Source organism: Mastigoproctus giganteus, chromosome 10 (genome assembly GCF_048544385.1).
Source record: "Mastigoproctus giganteus isolate SK-2022 chromosome 10, ASM4854438v1, whole genome shotgun sequence".
Lineage (NCBI taxonomy): Eukaryota > Metazoa > Arthropoda > Arachnida > Uropygi > Thelyphonidae > Mastigoproctus > Mastigoproctus giganteus.
Window position 1 is genome coordinate 150633078 of NC_143584.1, and position 18053 is coordinate 150651130.

General features: G+C 35.8%; 1 protein-coding gene across 1 annotated transcript in view; it reads left to right on the forward strand.

Annotated features, from left to right (window-relative positions):
• ATPsynbeta (ATP synthase, beta subunit) overlaps positions 1–18053 on the forward strand; it is a 97444-nt gene that overhangs the window by 44760 nt on the left and 34631 nt on the right. Inside the window, exons 4-5 of the mRNA XM_090383417.1 lie at positions 2932–3116; positions 12692–12850. Coding sequence (XP_090239543.1) covers positions 2932–3116; positions 12692–12850 — 344 coding nt within the window. The remainder of the gene's footprint in view (positions 1–2931; positions 3117–12691; positions 12851–18053) is intronic.

Genomic DNA, 18053 nt, shown 5'->3' on the forward strand with positions numbered 1-18053 from the left:
AAGGACACTACTGACGCTATGCTGCTGCAACAGGATCTGGTAAGGTTGAGCAGATGGGCTGAGAGGTGGCAAATGAAGTTTAACATTGACAAATAAAACGTACTACATATGGGAAACAGCAACCCCAGAGCAATGTATCAACTCTGTGGTACTACACCGACAGTGGTAGAGAATGAAAAGGACCTGGGGTAATTGTGCTGGCAGATATAAAGTTCTCTGAGCAGTGCAGATGGGTGCAAGAGTAGCTCATGGTGTCTTGTCAATGATATACAGGAATTTTTCTAGCAGGGATAAGGAGGTGATTATTTCCTTGTATAAGGCAATGGTCAGGCCACACCTTGAGTACTGTATACAGGTCTGGATACCTCATTTCAAGAATTACGAAGAAAGGCTTAAGTTTTGCAAATTACAGTGTCTGAAGACTAGGCACTGGCGAGGTGATCCGATAGAGGTGTATAAAGCTTTGAATGGTTTGAGCATGCTCAATGCCGATGGGATTCTCCCTCTTGCTCAGAATAATCACCTGAGAGAGCATAAATTCAAATTGAGGAAAGACCGTTGTAGGATAGATGTGCGGAAATTTGCCTTTAGCCAGCGGGTAGTTGGTTTGTGGAAAAGACTTCCATCCCTTGTTGTGGAAGTTGATAGCCTAAATAAATTTAAAGCTCAGCTGGACAGGTATTTCGAACGAACGAAGGGATGAAATGGAAGTTGTTTTTTTTTTTTTTTTTTTTTTTAATTTTGGCTGATGCTGCATAAGCTTGCTTTCTTGCATCATATGTCTCTACTAATGCTAATCAACTACCTGCTGGATAAAGGCAAATTTCCACACATCTATTGTACAACCATCTTTCCTCAGTTTGAAACTGTGCCCCCTCAGATTCTTAGTCTGAGCAAGACAAAGAATTCCATCAGCATTCAGCTTGCTCAATCCATTCAAAGCCTTATATACCTCAATTAGACCACCTCGCAGGTGCCTACTTTCCAGGCACTGCAATTTTCATAACTTAAGGCTTTCTTAGGAAGAGCACCCCTTTGTTTCACTCACCAATCTTGTTGTGCTTCTTTGTACTTGTTCTAGTAACTCTACATCCTTCCTAAAATGCAGCCTCCGGACCTTTAAACAGTACTCTATGTGTGGCCTGACCATTGCCTTGTATAACGGGATTATCACCTCCCTCTCCCTGCTAGCAAAATTCCTATATATCATTGACAAGACTCCATGACCTGCCCTGGCAGCCCATCTGCACTGCTCAGCGAACTTCATATTTGGCTGCACAATTACCCCCAGGTCTTTTTCACTTTCCACTTTCCTGAGTGTAGTACCCAGTTGATACATTTCTCTTCGGTTATTGTTACCCATGTGCAGTACTTTGCATTTGTCAATGTTAAACTGCAGTTGCCACTTCTCAGCCCATTTTCCCGACTTATCTAGATCCAGTTGGAGTAGCATACTGTCATTAACAACCCTGCCAACCTTTGTATCATCTGCAAACTTGGACATTAAACCTGATATACCTTTATCAATATCATTGATAAATATACAAAACAACAATGGGCCCAAACCGAACTTTGGGGTGCCTCCATAGCCAGGTGGGCAGGAGCACATGCTTCTTGATTAGACCGGGGTTCGAGCCCGTGCCCACCAAATACGGAGGATGCGGAAAGGTCAGGGAATGACCACCGCATATCCCCGGAGCAATATGGCCTTAGTTGCTAATGCTTCTAAAAACCAAACAACAACAACCGAACCCTGGGGAACTCCACTAATAATATTTGTCCACGAAGAGCAGTGTCCATTAATTACCACTCTCTGTTGTCTCCCACTCAACCATCCCTTTATCTATTGTAGCAGCTTACCCTTGATGCCATACCTCTCCAATTAGTACAGCAGTCTTCCATGTGCAACATTATCAAAAGCTTTCCTGAAATCGAAGTATATGATCAAAATTATTTTCGGAATTCAGTTCCTGTGACCACATCATAGTTGGGTGATACAATAAACAACCATACTTCTTCACACAATGTTGCAAACAAGCATAATTTCAATAGCAATGATGCTTCACCTGTTAAACACTATTCACAAAATCTGTAGTTCTCTATAAATAACCCCTGCCATTTCCAAAATTGTTCAACTAAGACTTCAGGAAAGCAGACAGATCAAAAGCCACTAATCTTGAACAGCAGTTAACTGCCCAGTTAATATTGCGGCATTGCCAGATGCTAAGGACCAAAGATCAAAAAGTGCATGTCCTATTGTTTAAAGATTTTCTCTTTTTTGCAAATTCCATTATAGTCATTTATTTTTTTGTAGTAGTATGAATTTGTTTTGCACTAAACTGATATTCATTAAAATTAAATATTTTTAGATAAAAATACAGTAAATTGGCAGAGGATAGGTATCAATATCAAATGAAATTAATACCTATCCTCTATAATGAATGCCAGAATAATGAAATATTTCATTATTCTGGCATTCATTATACCAACGTTTTATTGTATTGCTCAATGCAGGAAATCTACCTGTGATCCAAATTAGAGATACCAAATCATAGATAGAATTTCTTTATTGAGTAATTAATACTGTGGCAGTATGGTTTATTAATTAATTAATTAAGATATTGCTGCACTCTCAAGGAGAGCTTAATGTCTATGAGAAGAGTAGATTTTTTTTTTAGGTGTTGGGGCATTATTTATTGTGATATACCTGAAATTGTTTAACAAATGACTGCATATGCAAAGGACTGCTGTGTAATAGTCACTTAAAATCACTGAAATAGCCCATAAATGGTTAACTTGGTTTCATTATATTTGCAGTTATTTAGTTTTATTATTGCAGTACTAAAATAATGCAATTGAACAAATTTAAAACCTCTTCACTTCAGTAATTTTTTTAAATACCCAGTTTTGATTGAACCATTGTTATAATAGGTTTATTTGGTGGAGCTGGAGTAGGGAAGACTGTACTGATTATGGAACTGATCAATAATGTTGCTAAAGCTCATGGAGGCTACTCTGTGTTTGCTGGTGTTGGTGAACGAACCCGAGAAGGTAATGATCTATATCATGAAATGATTGAATCTGGAGTCATTAGCTTGAAGGACAAATCATCAAAGGTAAGTATTGTTTTAGCAGATAAGTATGTGTTCATATTTATCTAATATATAATACAGGAGGTTGGTCTGCAGTCTCCTCACACTCCACTGTAGTTGCTGCAACCAAACTTTACACATGGCCTCTTCTTTCACCTAGAAGAAGGTTAAAGGCAGTTTTTCTTTGGATTTGAAAATTTGATTCCGTAGTGTTTTTGTTTTACTATTGGACAGTTTTATTGGCATTTCCATGTTTTCTGTGGCTTGTATTATTGTGTATTTGCCTCTAAATGTCTTGGGTTAATTTTCCCAGTTATTTTTATTCAAAATGTAGGGAACATGCAATTTGTCTGATGATTGATTGAAACTGTTCAAATCAAGCAGTTATTCTGGAGTTAAAAAAATTGAAGTTCAGCTATTATTACCACAGTTGATGATAGTACCGATGTGCAAAATACGTAGGTTATTCACTGTTTATGGCAAACCTGAAATATGATAAAATTTGTGAAAATTTAGTCTATCCTCATTGTTCTTTGTAGTAATACAGGATCTAAGCATCTTTTCAATCTCATTAAGAGACCAGAACGAAATTTAGATATACAGTCGAACTTGGTTATAATGAGCACAGAAATAACAAGATCACGGCTGTAACGAGCAAAAAAGCCATAATGATTTTAATTTATGCATATTGCCATATAAACGCTCACTATTATAACGAGCGTATTACACGGATATACTGAACAAATTTTGGTAACTATGCAAATATTCTTAATTGCTTGTGTAGTTGAAAAGAAACCCAATTCTTGGAATATACAAAAATGAAAAGGGTGACTTAGTTTTTATAACCACCCGCATCACATCGGATTAGAGGCCAGTTTTCGACCTTGTCCTTTCGGGGATGGGGGCTATACAATAGTGCATTGACGCTTGTCACGTTATCCTATTTACAGATTGCCTTGTATTTGCTAAACCATAAATTTATTTCGGGACTTCTAAGAATGTTGTATGTATTTCGGGCTTCTAAGAACTTTGTGTGCTGATCACTTTATCATTTTAAACTAAAATCAGTTGGAAACTAACTCTTCCTTCAAAAACTTGTCTACCAATAAAAGAAAGTGTTTCTCGATTCGCCAAAGTTGAAATTATTCGTGAGTTGGGACTTGGTGCAAAAAATGTTGAAGTGTGTAAAACGTTTTCTTTGTCCTCTTGTATCGATATTGTGGAAGAATGAAGATGTTTACATACTGGCACTGGAAAAGAACATAACTGGAAGAAGAAAAAAATTTAGAAAGTGCAAGGTTACAAACGTTGATGAAGCATTGCTTCAATGGTTCACTACACAAAGAAGTGCTGGGTTTTCAATAGACAGTCCAATCTTGAAAGCTCAAGCAAAAAATTTGCTGAACAATTTGGATGGGATGATTTTGTGTGTAACAATGGTTGTCTGGATGATTTAAAAACCGACATAACATGGTTATGCAAAAATTAGTGTAGAATCTTGATCTGCAGATCCAATAATGGCAAATGAATGGATTGACTGTGTTTGGGCAGGAATCAGGAAAGATTTCAATGGTGAAGACATCTACAATACTGGCTAAACAGGACCTTTTTTTATAATTTGACACCTGACAACACATTTAAATGAAAAGGGGGAAAATATGTTGGTGGAAAAAATCAAAGGCTCAATTGTGATGGTGCTTGTATGCACAAATATGACAGGAACTGATATTTAAAAAAAAAAAAAAAAAAAAACTGTTATCGGAATATTGTTAAAACCTTGGTGTTTCAAAAAATGTAAGGAAACTTCCTGTGGATTACACTTCAAACAAGAAAGCTTGGATGACTTCGGATATTTTTTGGCAATACGTAAATGATTGGAATAAGGAGCTTTTCTAAAAGAAGAAAAATATTTTATTATTAGTTGATAACTGTCCTGCACATCCCCTGATTCAACATTAAGCTGGTGTTTCTGCCTCCCAATGCGACATCAATTTTACAACCAATGGATGTAGGTGTAATCAAGAGTTTGAAAGGATTTTATAAAAGATTTCTAGTTCTACATCAAAGAGAACAGATCTATATCGATATCGGATGCTATAAACATATTGAATGATGCGTGGAACAATGTTACTTTGACAACCATACTGGATTGCTTCAAGAAATTGAAATTAAATTCAAATGAAATTTCAGTCGTAGATGAAGATGATGGAAATGAAGAAAACAACTTACCATTATCCGAATGGTTGCTACGTAACAATGTTGTAGGTTTTAATACAGATAACCTTGATGAATTTGTAGTAGTCAACGGCAACTTAACTAGTGGTCTTCCTACAGAGAGTGACATTGTAGATGCTGTGCTCAACAAAGATGATGATGACAAGCGAAAGGAAATCAAAATCAGTGCCCACAAGCTCAAGGTTGCAATGGACACAATCCTTTTTTTTTTTTTTTTTTTTTTTGAGGAACTGAGGCAAGTAATGAGACTTCTAATGCATTGAGTGTTTTAAGGGCAAACTTCACCAAGAAATATTAAAGTGAAATCTTTAAAACAAACATCAATTTTAAGATTCATAAATAAAGACTAATTGAAATCGTGTTTATTATTAAAAAGTATTATTTTTAATTACTGAGAAATAAATTGTTTAGTATTAAGTGTATTGCACTTTATACAAGCATATTAATATGAATAATATGCAGGTACATACTATATTTTTTCTCTCTAATATTTCTTTTGTTTTTTGAATCTATCTTTATCAAATTATTGAGAATTTAAAAAAATAGGAGAAAGATTTAAGTCATTACTGATATAAAGTGTTCCTTGTCTAATGGCCTCAGGGGTTTCCCCATCTCCGCTATCACTGATATAGCGAGTAATGGTTATAATGAGGAAATTTTTTCGGTCCCTTGATGCTCGTTATAATTAAGTTCCACTGTATTTCAATTTTAAAATGCTGAAAATTGTCTTTTCTATAAAAACAGATGTTTAATGTGATGTTTCTAAGGAAAACAAAATATTCTGTGTTGTATGAATTGGAGGTATTATTTGAAAGTGGTATCGAAAGGTTTCTGGCCTTCCATAAAAAGAATAATGTATCTGGAAATGATTCTACTTTTATTTGAGTCACTCAATATATTCCCTCTTATTTTATAAAATCCTTACATGAAACCAATGCCTTTGTTAGAGGTAAAATTTCTAAAACTAAGTTTGACATGCGAAAGCAACTAAAGGATTTTTTTTTTGCAATCATGCTCTCAACGTAACTGTACTTGCAATGGGCACTTTTCTCTTTTTTTTGCTCCAAGTCGTTTAATGATATCAGACTGGTCACTAGCTCACACAGACATTGTTTGATCAGCTTATGTAGCTATAATTAGTAAGAATAGTTAAGTTGCAAAGTTTACTGAATAAGTCATTCCATTTCTTTTCTACATAGATTCAAGCTAAACCTTTGACTGTATTGGAATATGGGACCCAGATTTTGTGACTGCTAAATATTGCATGTTTTTTTATCTTTCTGTCTTATGAATTCCTCTGACCTTATGTGGTCATCCCAGAGTATGAACAGAAAATTTATTTTGTCTGATGAAAGATTTCATAAAATATTTGAAGTAGGTAAGCTTACACAGCACAGTACTGCATTGTCTTTTTAATTTTAAATGTAATCATTTTGTTTATAAATAACACGGTACTATACATATCTGCATATATATAATTTAATTTTTACATATAGTTGTAAACAGTTAGATAGTATGAACCAGAACTGTAATGCTCAATACGTTCTACATTGATATCAATATTTGTAAAATAAGAGAAGTTTACCTCAATATAGTACATAGAACACTTCCGTATGATACTCTCCAGAAATTAAAACAGGAAAATCGAAAAACTTACATTAGAGTAACAAATAGTTTAAAAAATAATTAAAAATCAATTTAACAAAATAAAACTCAGTTTAACACAATTAAAATAAGAAAATTAATTAAAAGAATTTTACGAAAAAAATTGCAAATAATTTTCCTTCTTTGTTTAATGATATCAGACTGGTCACACAGATTGATCAGCTTATGTAGCTATAATTAGTAAGAATAGTTTGAAATTTTTTTAATTGTGTTAAATTGAGTTTTAATTATTTTTTAAACTATGCCGTGGTGCCTCCGTAGCCAGGTGGGCAGGAGCAGTAGTGCGTAGCACAAGCTTCTTGATTAGACCGGCGTTCCAGCCCATGACCACCAAATACGGAGGATGCGGAAAGGTCAGGGACTGACCACCGCATATCCCCGGAGCAATATGGCCTTAGTTGCTAATGCTCCTAAAAAAAAAAACCAAATAACAAATAACCCATATGCAGTGCCTTGCATTTCTCAGCCCACCTGTCTAATTTTTCTAGATTTTGTTGTTGCAGCAGCATACCTTCATTACTGTCATTAACTACCCTGTCAACCTTTGTATCATCTGCAAACTTAGACGTTAAGCCTGATATACCCTAATCAGTATCATTAATAAATACAGAAAACAACAAAGGCCCCAGTGCCAAACCCTGTGGGACTCTGCTAATAACATTAGTCCACAAAGAGCAGTGTCCATTGATAACCACTCTGTCTTTTCCCACTGAACCATCTCTTTATCCATAGCAGTAACTTTCCCTTAATGCCATACTGCTCCAATTTGAACAGCAGTCTTTTATATGCACGGGTATGAAAAGCTTTCCTTAAATTCAAGTACAATGTATGATATCAAAATTATTTTTCTCATCCAGTTCCTTTGTCACTGCAGCATAGTATCCAGTCAAATTGGCCAGTTAAAGTCTCCACTTAAAAAAATCCATGCTATGATTGAAGTATAACTACACTCCTATCTAGATGGGCCTACATCACTTCTTTAATCAGCGAGGGCAAATAATGTAGTTGCTGATTAACAGACCTCTGTTAGGTCAACTTCTATTAACCTGACAGGTCTGTAATTAATCATGTTCTCCTTTGATCTTTCTTTGTGAATCGGGGACACATTTGCACATCTCCAGTACATAAGGTTCTCCCCTGAATCCCAAGATGCTCTCATAATTATGGCTAAGGGTTTGCTGCCTCCCTTAATATAATTTGATAGATTCCATCCACCCCACGTGCCTTTATGTTTAACTTCTCTTAGTTTCTCTTCCACTTTCCTCTCAGTTATCACAAAATCATTCGCCTTCCTCATATGTGAATGTAGTTCAAAATACCTATTCAGCCCATGAGCAACCTGAGCAGGATCATCAATAGTTGAACTGTCGATATTAAGTGGACCAGTGTGATTCAACCCCTTCCTTCCACTGTTAATATAAGTAAAGATGTTGCTGCTCTCCGTGGCATTCTTTACCAGAGACTTCTCCTAATCTGCCTTGGCTTGCCTAACCTCCTTTTGTGACTTGATTGCAGGCTAGTTTATATCTAACATAGACTTCCGTATCACCTGATAATTTTTGTGCATCCCATGCATTTCTCTTCTCTGCCATTTCCGAGTAGTTCATTTGCCATCCATTTAGGTCTAAGCCTGGATATAACCCTCACGTGCAAGTCCTGAAACACAGCACCAGCATACTTGGAGGTTGCCCACCCAGGTGTGAACCAACGTAAACAGGGTTCGAGGTGTGGTGCCCACACCACACAGGAATGCTGCCCCTCTGGTACCAGGCAATACTAGGGGGTTAGTCAGTCTCATCAACTGGTGCAATACAACCACTGTGCCTTAGTGGAGGTTTGAAGTAGTAGAACCCATGTTTAGTCTCCAGAGCTAATTTTCTAATTTTTTTTTTCAATAAAATTTTAAAAAAGGTGCATATAATCTAAGATAGATATTTGATTTTTTGGCTTGTCATAATTCATTATTTGAAAATAAACAATTTAAATTACAAACATTTATGTCCAATTAAATGTATTATTTTTAGAGTGAGTAGGTTAAATATTTTTTATATTAAAACAAGTCATGTATAGAAAACATTCATGATCAGATTCCAAAAGATCATTAGTCCACATTGTTTGGGTCCATAATTTTCTCCATAAAGAATTTGTGTGGAAAAAAAATTGGTGAAATGGGTACCAAAAGGATTCAGATGAGGACTAAAAGATTGACAGGCTATGTTTTGTAAAGATGATTCTTATGAAACTTGCCTAGGATTCAAGCAAATTTTTCAAACAGTTGGTGATCATGGATGAAACTAATTTATTATTATGCTCCAGTGACTAAATAACAGTTCATGGAGGGGCATCGTGAAGCTCCTTGCTACATAAAATTTCAGTGGGTGCCTTTTTTTTTTTTTTTTAAATATCTAAGATGTCATTGTCATTTGAAGGAGCCTTTATTCTTAGTTGCCACCTGAGCTTCTGCCCATGTGCAACTAATTTGATCGTGACTTGAATCATAATCCTTTTTTCAAAGGTTAAATGTTATACAACAATAACAGTGATTAGTAAAATACAAGTCATCACTTCAATTTCAAAATGATATAAGTTTAGACAGTACGACCTTTTGGCCTGGTGGCGGGGACAGCGTCTCCACTCCACGACGAGTAGGTAGGTCGCCTTATCCATACATAGACTTCCTTCACAAATTTGACAAATCTGTGAAAAATGTCAATCTTGACATATTTCCACCACTGTGGACTGCAAGAGAGAGTGAGCATCCCTCCCTCTAGCCTTGCTCTGAGATCTTCATAAAGGACAGTCCAGCACAATGTCAAGGCCAGTTTCTGGCTCTCCAGAAGAGCAGAGATCTATGGTCGCAAGCCCCAACTGGAGCAGCCATGATCTCAGGCCATGTCCAATCAGGACAGAGCAGACAGCCAATCCAGACTGCAACCAAGGGCTTTGCTAGCTCATAGTATGAACAGAGGGGATGAAGGCATGCAAATGGCACCCTTTCTCAGAAGTTGTCCATTGGGTTTGCCATATGATTTCTAATTCATCACAGATCCACCTCCGCTCAGCTGTTATGTTAAAGGCTTTGTCCGTCAGCCCAACTGGGCATGACTGGATGCCGAATACCAGTCTGGGAATTCCTCTCTTCTAGCAGTACCTTAGATGGACCTGAGCAACCTGCAGTCACCCAAAATGTGATGAAATTTGACGATTATCTTCAAATGGTAAATCTATTATGTGTTTACATTATTCTTCCTTTGTTCCTAAAATTTCATGAACAGCCAAAGAGGGTTTCCATTGTGGGAAACCCTCCAGAGGAATTCTTTTCCTGCATGAAAATGCTCCATTCACAAGGCTCAGTTAACCATGATGACAATCAGTGCTTTAAGTCATGAATTGTTTCCACCTCCACCTTATTAACTAGGTGCGATCCCTTCAGACTACTGGCTTTTCCAGCATTAAAAAAAAAAGTAGCATTCTTAGACAAATGTCATTCATGCAGGTCAAGGAGGATCTCATTAGAGGACCAGTGCATAGGATTCTATAAAAGATGAGGAAACAGTGTATTGAGTGTGTAACCCTCAAGGGTTACTATCTTCAGTAAAAATTAATTCATTTACATTCTTTCTGTAGTAGGCCAGAAACTTTTTGAATACCTCTTAAATATTCTGTGTTATTGTGATTTTCTTCTGCTTCATTATTCTAGATAGTTGAGAGTCTGGTATAGTTGTATATTAAAAATAAGCATGTATTTATTTTTACATATTCTTAAAGAAAGGCTACATGTCTTCACTGTAATTTATCCTTCATGTTGTATACCGCTACTTAACACATTTATTGCAGGCTTGACCTTAACTGAATTCAACAGTCTGGATTGGGGATGGCAGAGACATTTTCAGGCTGTCTTCTCATTACATTTGAATTACTCAGCTGCTGATGGTTGCTTGACAAAAATATTTTCCTTCTGGCAAAGTGGATTTTCATCCATGTGGGTTAAAAACCCCTTTGTGCATGTGTTAAGCAACTCAGTGAACTCACAGCACAAAGGATCTGTGCCAGTGAAAGGATGTACAGTCAGTCCTCGTATAACACATGTTTACACTATACGAATTCGATCATACACGATTTATAAATAGGGGAACGATATCTTAGGGAACACAGAAACATACACTATGCAGAAACTAGTCTGCAGTCAAGTCACAAAAGGGATTTGACAGATTAAGGTATGAGAAATCAGAATTCGCTTATGCATGATTCACCTTTGTGTTTACAAGAAATGGCAGTCGAACTATTTTTACAAGAAATGGCAGAATCACCCCAACCGAATGCAACACGATAGGAATGAAGAGAAGATTCTGAAAATGTATTTATGTTTTTTATATCAGTGAAGGGGAAACACATTTCACCATAATAATGTAAAAACCCACACAATTCCAGCTATCGGTATAATCGCGAATGCAATTGGATAGAGTTTACTACCAGTTTATAACAGATTCCACTAGCAGAAACGCAACTTGAAATTGTTTTTATTGTTTTATGGTAGTAACCCCCAGAAATGTGCTTTAGTAAAATGTGAGGTGTTAATAGTGTATCTCTGCCTTTACGGTGTTGTTTATTCAGTTGCTACACGTGCACGCAGCTTTGTTTATGTGTATCAATCGTGCCTCCTCGTTTTGTAATTGTGCTTTAGTTCCTAAAAATGAGTAAAATACTTAAAAGGTGTAAAAAGGAAGTGTCCTGGTGAAGACACTGCAGATTCAGAGAGAAAAAGAAAAGCAATATCAATAAACAGAGGCGGACTGGGTCAAAAATTCTTACCCAGGAAAATTTATAGTGGCCTCATACTATGGTTTATGGCTAAAATCACTCCGACCCACCGGGGTTTCCCCGGCAAGGCTTATGGCCAGTCTGCCTCCGTTGATAGAAAAAAAAATATGAAATTGTGAAACGCTTTGAGCGAAATGAAAGACCATGTGATATTGCACGTGCTACAGACCTAAATGAGGCAACGCCAAGAATTACAAAGAATGCAGAGAAAATAAAAACAACTTTCATAGCAGGAACAACTCAAAGTGTAATTAAAAACCATTAGTTTAAGACACAGAGAATTGGAAGAGATGGAAAGGCTGTCATCTGTTTGGATAGAAAATCAAACAAAAAACAAGTTTGCTTACGACAGAAGCAAAAGCATTAGCAATATTTTATTACGTAATAGTCGTAATAAAATATGTATTCTATTCATAAAAAATACTTACGTATTTTTTATTATTTATTACATTATAATAAAATATAATATAATAATAATAAAAAATATAAAAATTATAATATTATTTTTTATATAATATAATAATAATATAATATTATTATATTATTAATATTATAAAATACGTAAGTATTTTATTACGATTATTTATTGTGTTTGGTAATGTTTTGGTTACCAATGTGTGTTCAATCTTGGGTGGTCGGCACCTAACCCTATTTTTCCCATAGGGCCTGTAGTTTATATTGCACGATTTTGCATTGTATGAGGGTTTCTAGGAACCAACTATCGTGCTATACGAGGACTGACTGTATTCCTTTTCTTTCATGTATTTGCTTGTTTTATGGGAAAAAAAGTGCTTGTTATAGAAATAGCCTTTAACCTTATGAACCTTATGTAACCTTGTAATCCATTGTAATCTCATTTTTGAAATTTTCACATTCAGGTATCTCTAGTATATGGACAGATGAATGAACCACCTGGTGCTCGAGCTCGTGTTGCTCTGACAGGGTTGACAGTGGCCGAATACTTCAGAGACCAAGAAGGACAAGATGTGTTGCTCTTCATTGACAATATCTTCCGTTTTACTCAAGCTGGCTCAGAGGTAGTAACTCCATAACACTAGTTTTTGATGTTAACTTGGCATTAGGCATATTCTATTTTGTAGTACATGTGACCACACATGGATGGTGCCAGTGACACCCAAAATTAGCTTATAAGCATATAGATTGCATTATAGCAGAGGTTCCCAAAGTGTGAGTTAGTTTTGAGATGGGGTGGGAACACATGCTACTTTATTTCATTTTATTTCTCTCTTTGAGATTAAATTTATTATTGTAGTATATATTAATTTATAGAAGAATGTATGTTCATGAAATTTTCTTTCTAATTAACCACAACTTATGTGATTTAGGCTTTTAGTTAGAATAACCACTTTTATACCATGTGAAATTTTAGTTAGAATAAATGTGTACTCAGTTACATTTTATGTCCGATCTGTTTAGTTGCACTTGTTCTGAAGGGGGTGGGGGGGTGTATGATATATTTTAAGGGGGTGCAAGATCTAAAAGTTTAGCAACCTCTGCATTATAGGCTGGTTATCAGTTATAAATACACACACAACTGCAGTAATATAAACTAATTAATGGAGGGGATGTTAAAACTACTAAAATATAGATAAGTAGGATTATAGGCTAAAACACATTTTATTTCGCACAGTTTACATATGTACAAGGATTTTACCCAAAATAATAAGCACATTTATTTTACACAAATGGAAGGTACAAAAATATAAACAAATAAGTACTTGTACATTATCACTCTTCCACAAAATAACCAAAAAAAATCCACTAATTTCTGCTAACACTGAAGAAGGTTGAAAATACCACTGCAGTAAAATTCTGTTTGGTGATGTGTAGTGGATTTTTGTAGTCAGTAAGTATCTACCGACACATGGACAGTAAGAATGCCATGAAATGCCTGAAAATTTCAGGCCATAATAGAAAAGGGAAGGCATCTCTTATGCATTTATTGTATATGAGGAAAGATCTGCAGATGGATTTAAGACTCCCAAAGATCACTTGACTCTGTTGGAAGAAACTCAGCAAAAATTCTGGAGTACTGAAGGGTTATAACAAAGCAAGCCTACCCATAACATAACATCCAAACCAGAAACTTGATATTTTTGCCTTGATATTTGGGTCACTTGATACTTTTAAAAGAGCGGTTTGTATGTGATTTTTGACTCGCTTATCAGTGAGTTAAAAATCACATAAAAACCACTCTTTTAAAAATACTGTGAGAGAAGTGATGTTCCAAAAAGGCTTTGCTATTCTTTACACTGCTCTCAGTAAGCCTTTGGATCTTAAATCTGACAATAGATATTGAAATCTTACTTTTTCTGCCTAGCACTATCACCACTGCAGCCCACGAATCAGGGAATGTTTACTGCATTTAGGTTGCTCTGTCTGTGATGATATGCACTTTAGCAGGTTATCAAAGAAACCTGTTTAAGATGGTCTAACTGTTAGGGAATTTTGGCACAATTGGCATTGTGAATGCATAGAAAATATAGGAGAGGCATGGAATGAAGTAACAATCTGCTGCATGAACACGAACAAGGTGTATAAAACTTGTTTCGGTGTGTTTATGACTAGGTACCAAATCCTGAGTTGTTTGAAGTTCACAACAACAATAAATTACTGATTTACCAAAGATATTTTTGAAGAGTTAAACTCTTATGTTAGCCTATAATCAGCATTGAACTTATTTAATCAACAAATGATATGGTTGAGTGATTTAAGTGAAGAGGAAACCTACCAGAAAGAAACCTAACATGCAAAAATTCCTCTATGAAATCTTTAACTTAGCAGTATTGTGGAAGCCTGACAGGTCCACCAGTGAAATATCTTTTGCATGTTAATCATCTGTTTAAGACTAGTGACTCTTGTTCTTTCTTAAATGCACGCAATTATCATCATCATCAGCCATTTTCAATCCACTGCAGGATGAAGGCCTCTCCAGCAACTTTCCAGTTCCTTCTGTTTTGAGCACTGGCCATCCATTTACTACTCAAAAACTCATGAATTTCATCTATCCATCTCCTCCTTTGTCTTCCAGGTTTTCTTCTAGCTCCTCTTGGGTACCATTCTGTTATTTTCTTAGTCCATCTGTCATCATGTCTTCGAGCTATGTGTCCTGCCCAAGACCATTTTAGTTCTTTAGTTTTGATAAGAATGTCCTTTACTTGAGTTTGCTGCCTAATCCATGTGTTTCTCTTCTTATCTAACAGTGATTCCCAATATAATTCGTTCCATTCTTCGCTGTGTAGTTCTTAGCTTCTCTTCCATTCTTTTGGTGAGTGCCCAAGTTTCACTTCCATAAGTCATGGTGGGGAGTATACATTGATTCATTATTTTACGTTTCAGACAAACTGGGATATTGCTCTTCAGTATGTGACTATATTTCCTGAATGCTATCCATCCAAAATTTATTCTTCTCTTGACTTCCAGCCATTTATCATTATTACAGCTAATAACTTGTCCCAGATAAGTATATGACTCCACCTTTTCAATTACTGCTCCTTCAATCATTATTTCCCTTTCCGTGGCATACTTGTTCATCATTACTTTTGTTTTAGCCATATTCATCTTTAGTCCAAAATCCTTACTAACTGTGCATAACTGATTAAGATTTTCCTCTAATTCTTTGGGATCGTGGCTTATGACCACAATGTCATCTGCAAATCGTAAATGGTTTAGGTACTCTCCGTTCACATTGACTCCTTTCTGCGACCAGTCTAATCTGAAAGCTTCCTCAAGGGCAGCAGTAAACAGCTTTGGAGATATTGTCTCCTTGTCGAACTCCTTTCTCGATTTTAAATTTGCTACTGTCTTTGTCTAGTCTAATAAAGGATGTAGCACTCTCATATATTTTCTTCAAAATCATAATACAGGCATACCTCGGTTAACGTTACCCCTGATAACGAAGCTTCGATATAACGAAGTCGGCAATTTCAAGCCCCATTTAACATAAAAAAAAATATTCCAGTTTAATCACCTGAAATCTAAACAAACTGAAGAAATTACGGAAACCTTTGGGGCTTCTCATGGTTGGTTCGAGAAATTTAAAAAACGGGCCAGAATTCATAGTGTAAAATTAACAGGAGAAGCTGCAAATAAGTTTGCAGAAAAACTAAAGGAAATAATTGAACGTGAAAATTTTCCAAATTTGGTGTTCAATGTTGGCAAAAGCGGTTTGTTCTGGAAACGGCTACCAACAAAAAGCTTCATTTCTATTGAAGAAAAATCAGCTGCTGGGTTCAAAGCGGCCAAAGACCGTTTAACGTTACTCTTTGGATCAAATGCCTCTGGCGATTATAAATTAAAATTGTTATTAGTTTACCATTCAGAAAATCCGAGGGCGTTAAAAGGTAACATAAAAATGAATTTACCTGTAATATGGAAAGCAAATAGAAAAGCGTGGGTTACCAAGGAGTTATTTACTGATTGGTTTGTTAACCACTTTTGTCCTGAAGTAAAACGGTATTGTCAAAAAAACAACTTTGAAGAAAAAGCTCTTTTGTTGTTAGACAATGCTCCGGGACATCCTACTGATCTTAACACGTTGGACACATGCATTCTGTCAAAGTTGTGTTTCTTCCAGCAAACACAACTTCCCTGGTTCAACCATTGGATCAGGGAGTAATAGCATCATTTAAAGCTTATTATCTGCGTCGAACATTAAGCAGTTTAACTGAACTAGAGGATAAAGAGGAAATGACAGTTAAAACTTTTTGGAAAAACTACACCATTAAAAACGCAATTGAAAACATTGATAGTTCTTGGAAAGAAGTCACTAAGAAATGCTTAAATGGAATTTGGCACAAAATATGGCCAGAAGTTGTACTAGAAGAAGAAAATAACATCCAAGAAATTAGAAATGAAGTTATCCAGATGGCTCAATCAATAGGTTTCGAAAATGTCGATGAAGAGGATGTTAGAAATTTATTGAATGCAGAAGATGATGGTTTTTCAGTGGAAGATTTAGAAAACCTTGTTAGCAATGAAGACGAAGTTAAAGAAGTTCCAGCCGAAAAGGTGTTAAAAAACCAAAGATTTAAAAAGGTGCTTAAATGACATTGAAAACGTTTTAAATTTTTTTAGTGAAAATGATCCTGATTTAGGAAGAAGTATTATTGTTAAGCGAACAGTGTTAAATGCAATAACTCCGTATAGGCAATTGTTAAATGAAAGAGAAATTGAGCATAAACAATCAACTTTAGACTCGTATTTTAAAATGTGATTTCACTTTGTATGTAAGTTGACTGTTTATTTAATAAAACTTTTCTTTGTCCGAAAAAAAAAAAAAAAGCTTTTCATTTTCTTTACGTAGGAACGTATCCCTATTCTGGCCATAGTATTTTTACCTCTGAAAACGAAGTTTCGCTTAACGAAGTAATTTCGTGGAACGCATCCTATTCGTTATTCGAGGTATGCCTGTATATGGAGTATCTATGCCTTGTCTTTCCAGTGCCCGAAACATTGCCTTATGCTGTATGGAGTCAAATGCCTTTTCATAATCCACAAATGCCAGGCATAATGGTGTTTTATATTCATTTGCTTTCTCCATTAGCTGTGATATTACGTGAAGGTGATCCATAGTTGAGAATCCTGTCCTAAAGCCAGCTTGCTCTTTCGGTTGATTCTCATCAAGTATTCTTTCTAATCTGTTAGTAATGACCCTTGTGAACAACTTATAGATATGGGATAACAAGCTAATTGGTCTATAATTTCCAATTTCTGATTTATCTCCTTTCTTATGCAGCAAAACTATGATTGCATTATTCCACTGCTTAGGCATCACACCTTTTCTACTGCAATTTGTGAAGAGCCTTGCCAGTTTTTGTGTTATGTCTCTTCCTCCCAATTTTAACAACTCTACAGTAACTTCATCTTCCCCCGGGGCTTTCCGATTCTTCATTTTCTTCAATGCATGTTCTACCTCATCAGGAAGAATATCAGGTATGTCGTATGTGTTGCTACTTTGCAATCCATCTTCCCCACTGCTGGTATCATTCCCTCGCTCCTTGTATAATTCTCTATAGTAGTCTTCTGCTATTTGAATTATGCCTTCTCTGCTGTTTATAAGTACACCATCGCTATTCTTCAGTTTCAGTATCATTTGTCTTTCTGTATTACTGCTCATGGCTGCTGATTTAAATCCTTTGTTTTCCCTTAATGCTTGTTCTACTTTTCTTGTGTTAAATCTTCTTATGTCCTCTCTGAGTCTCTTTCTAATGGCTTTGC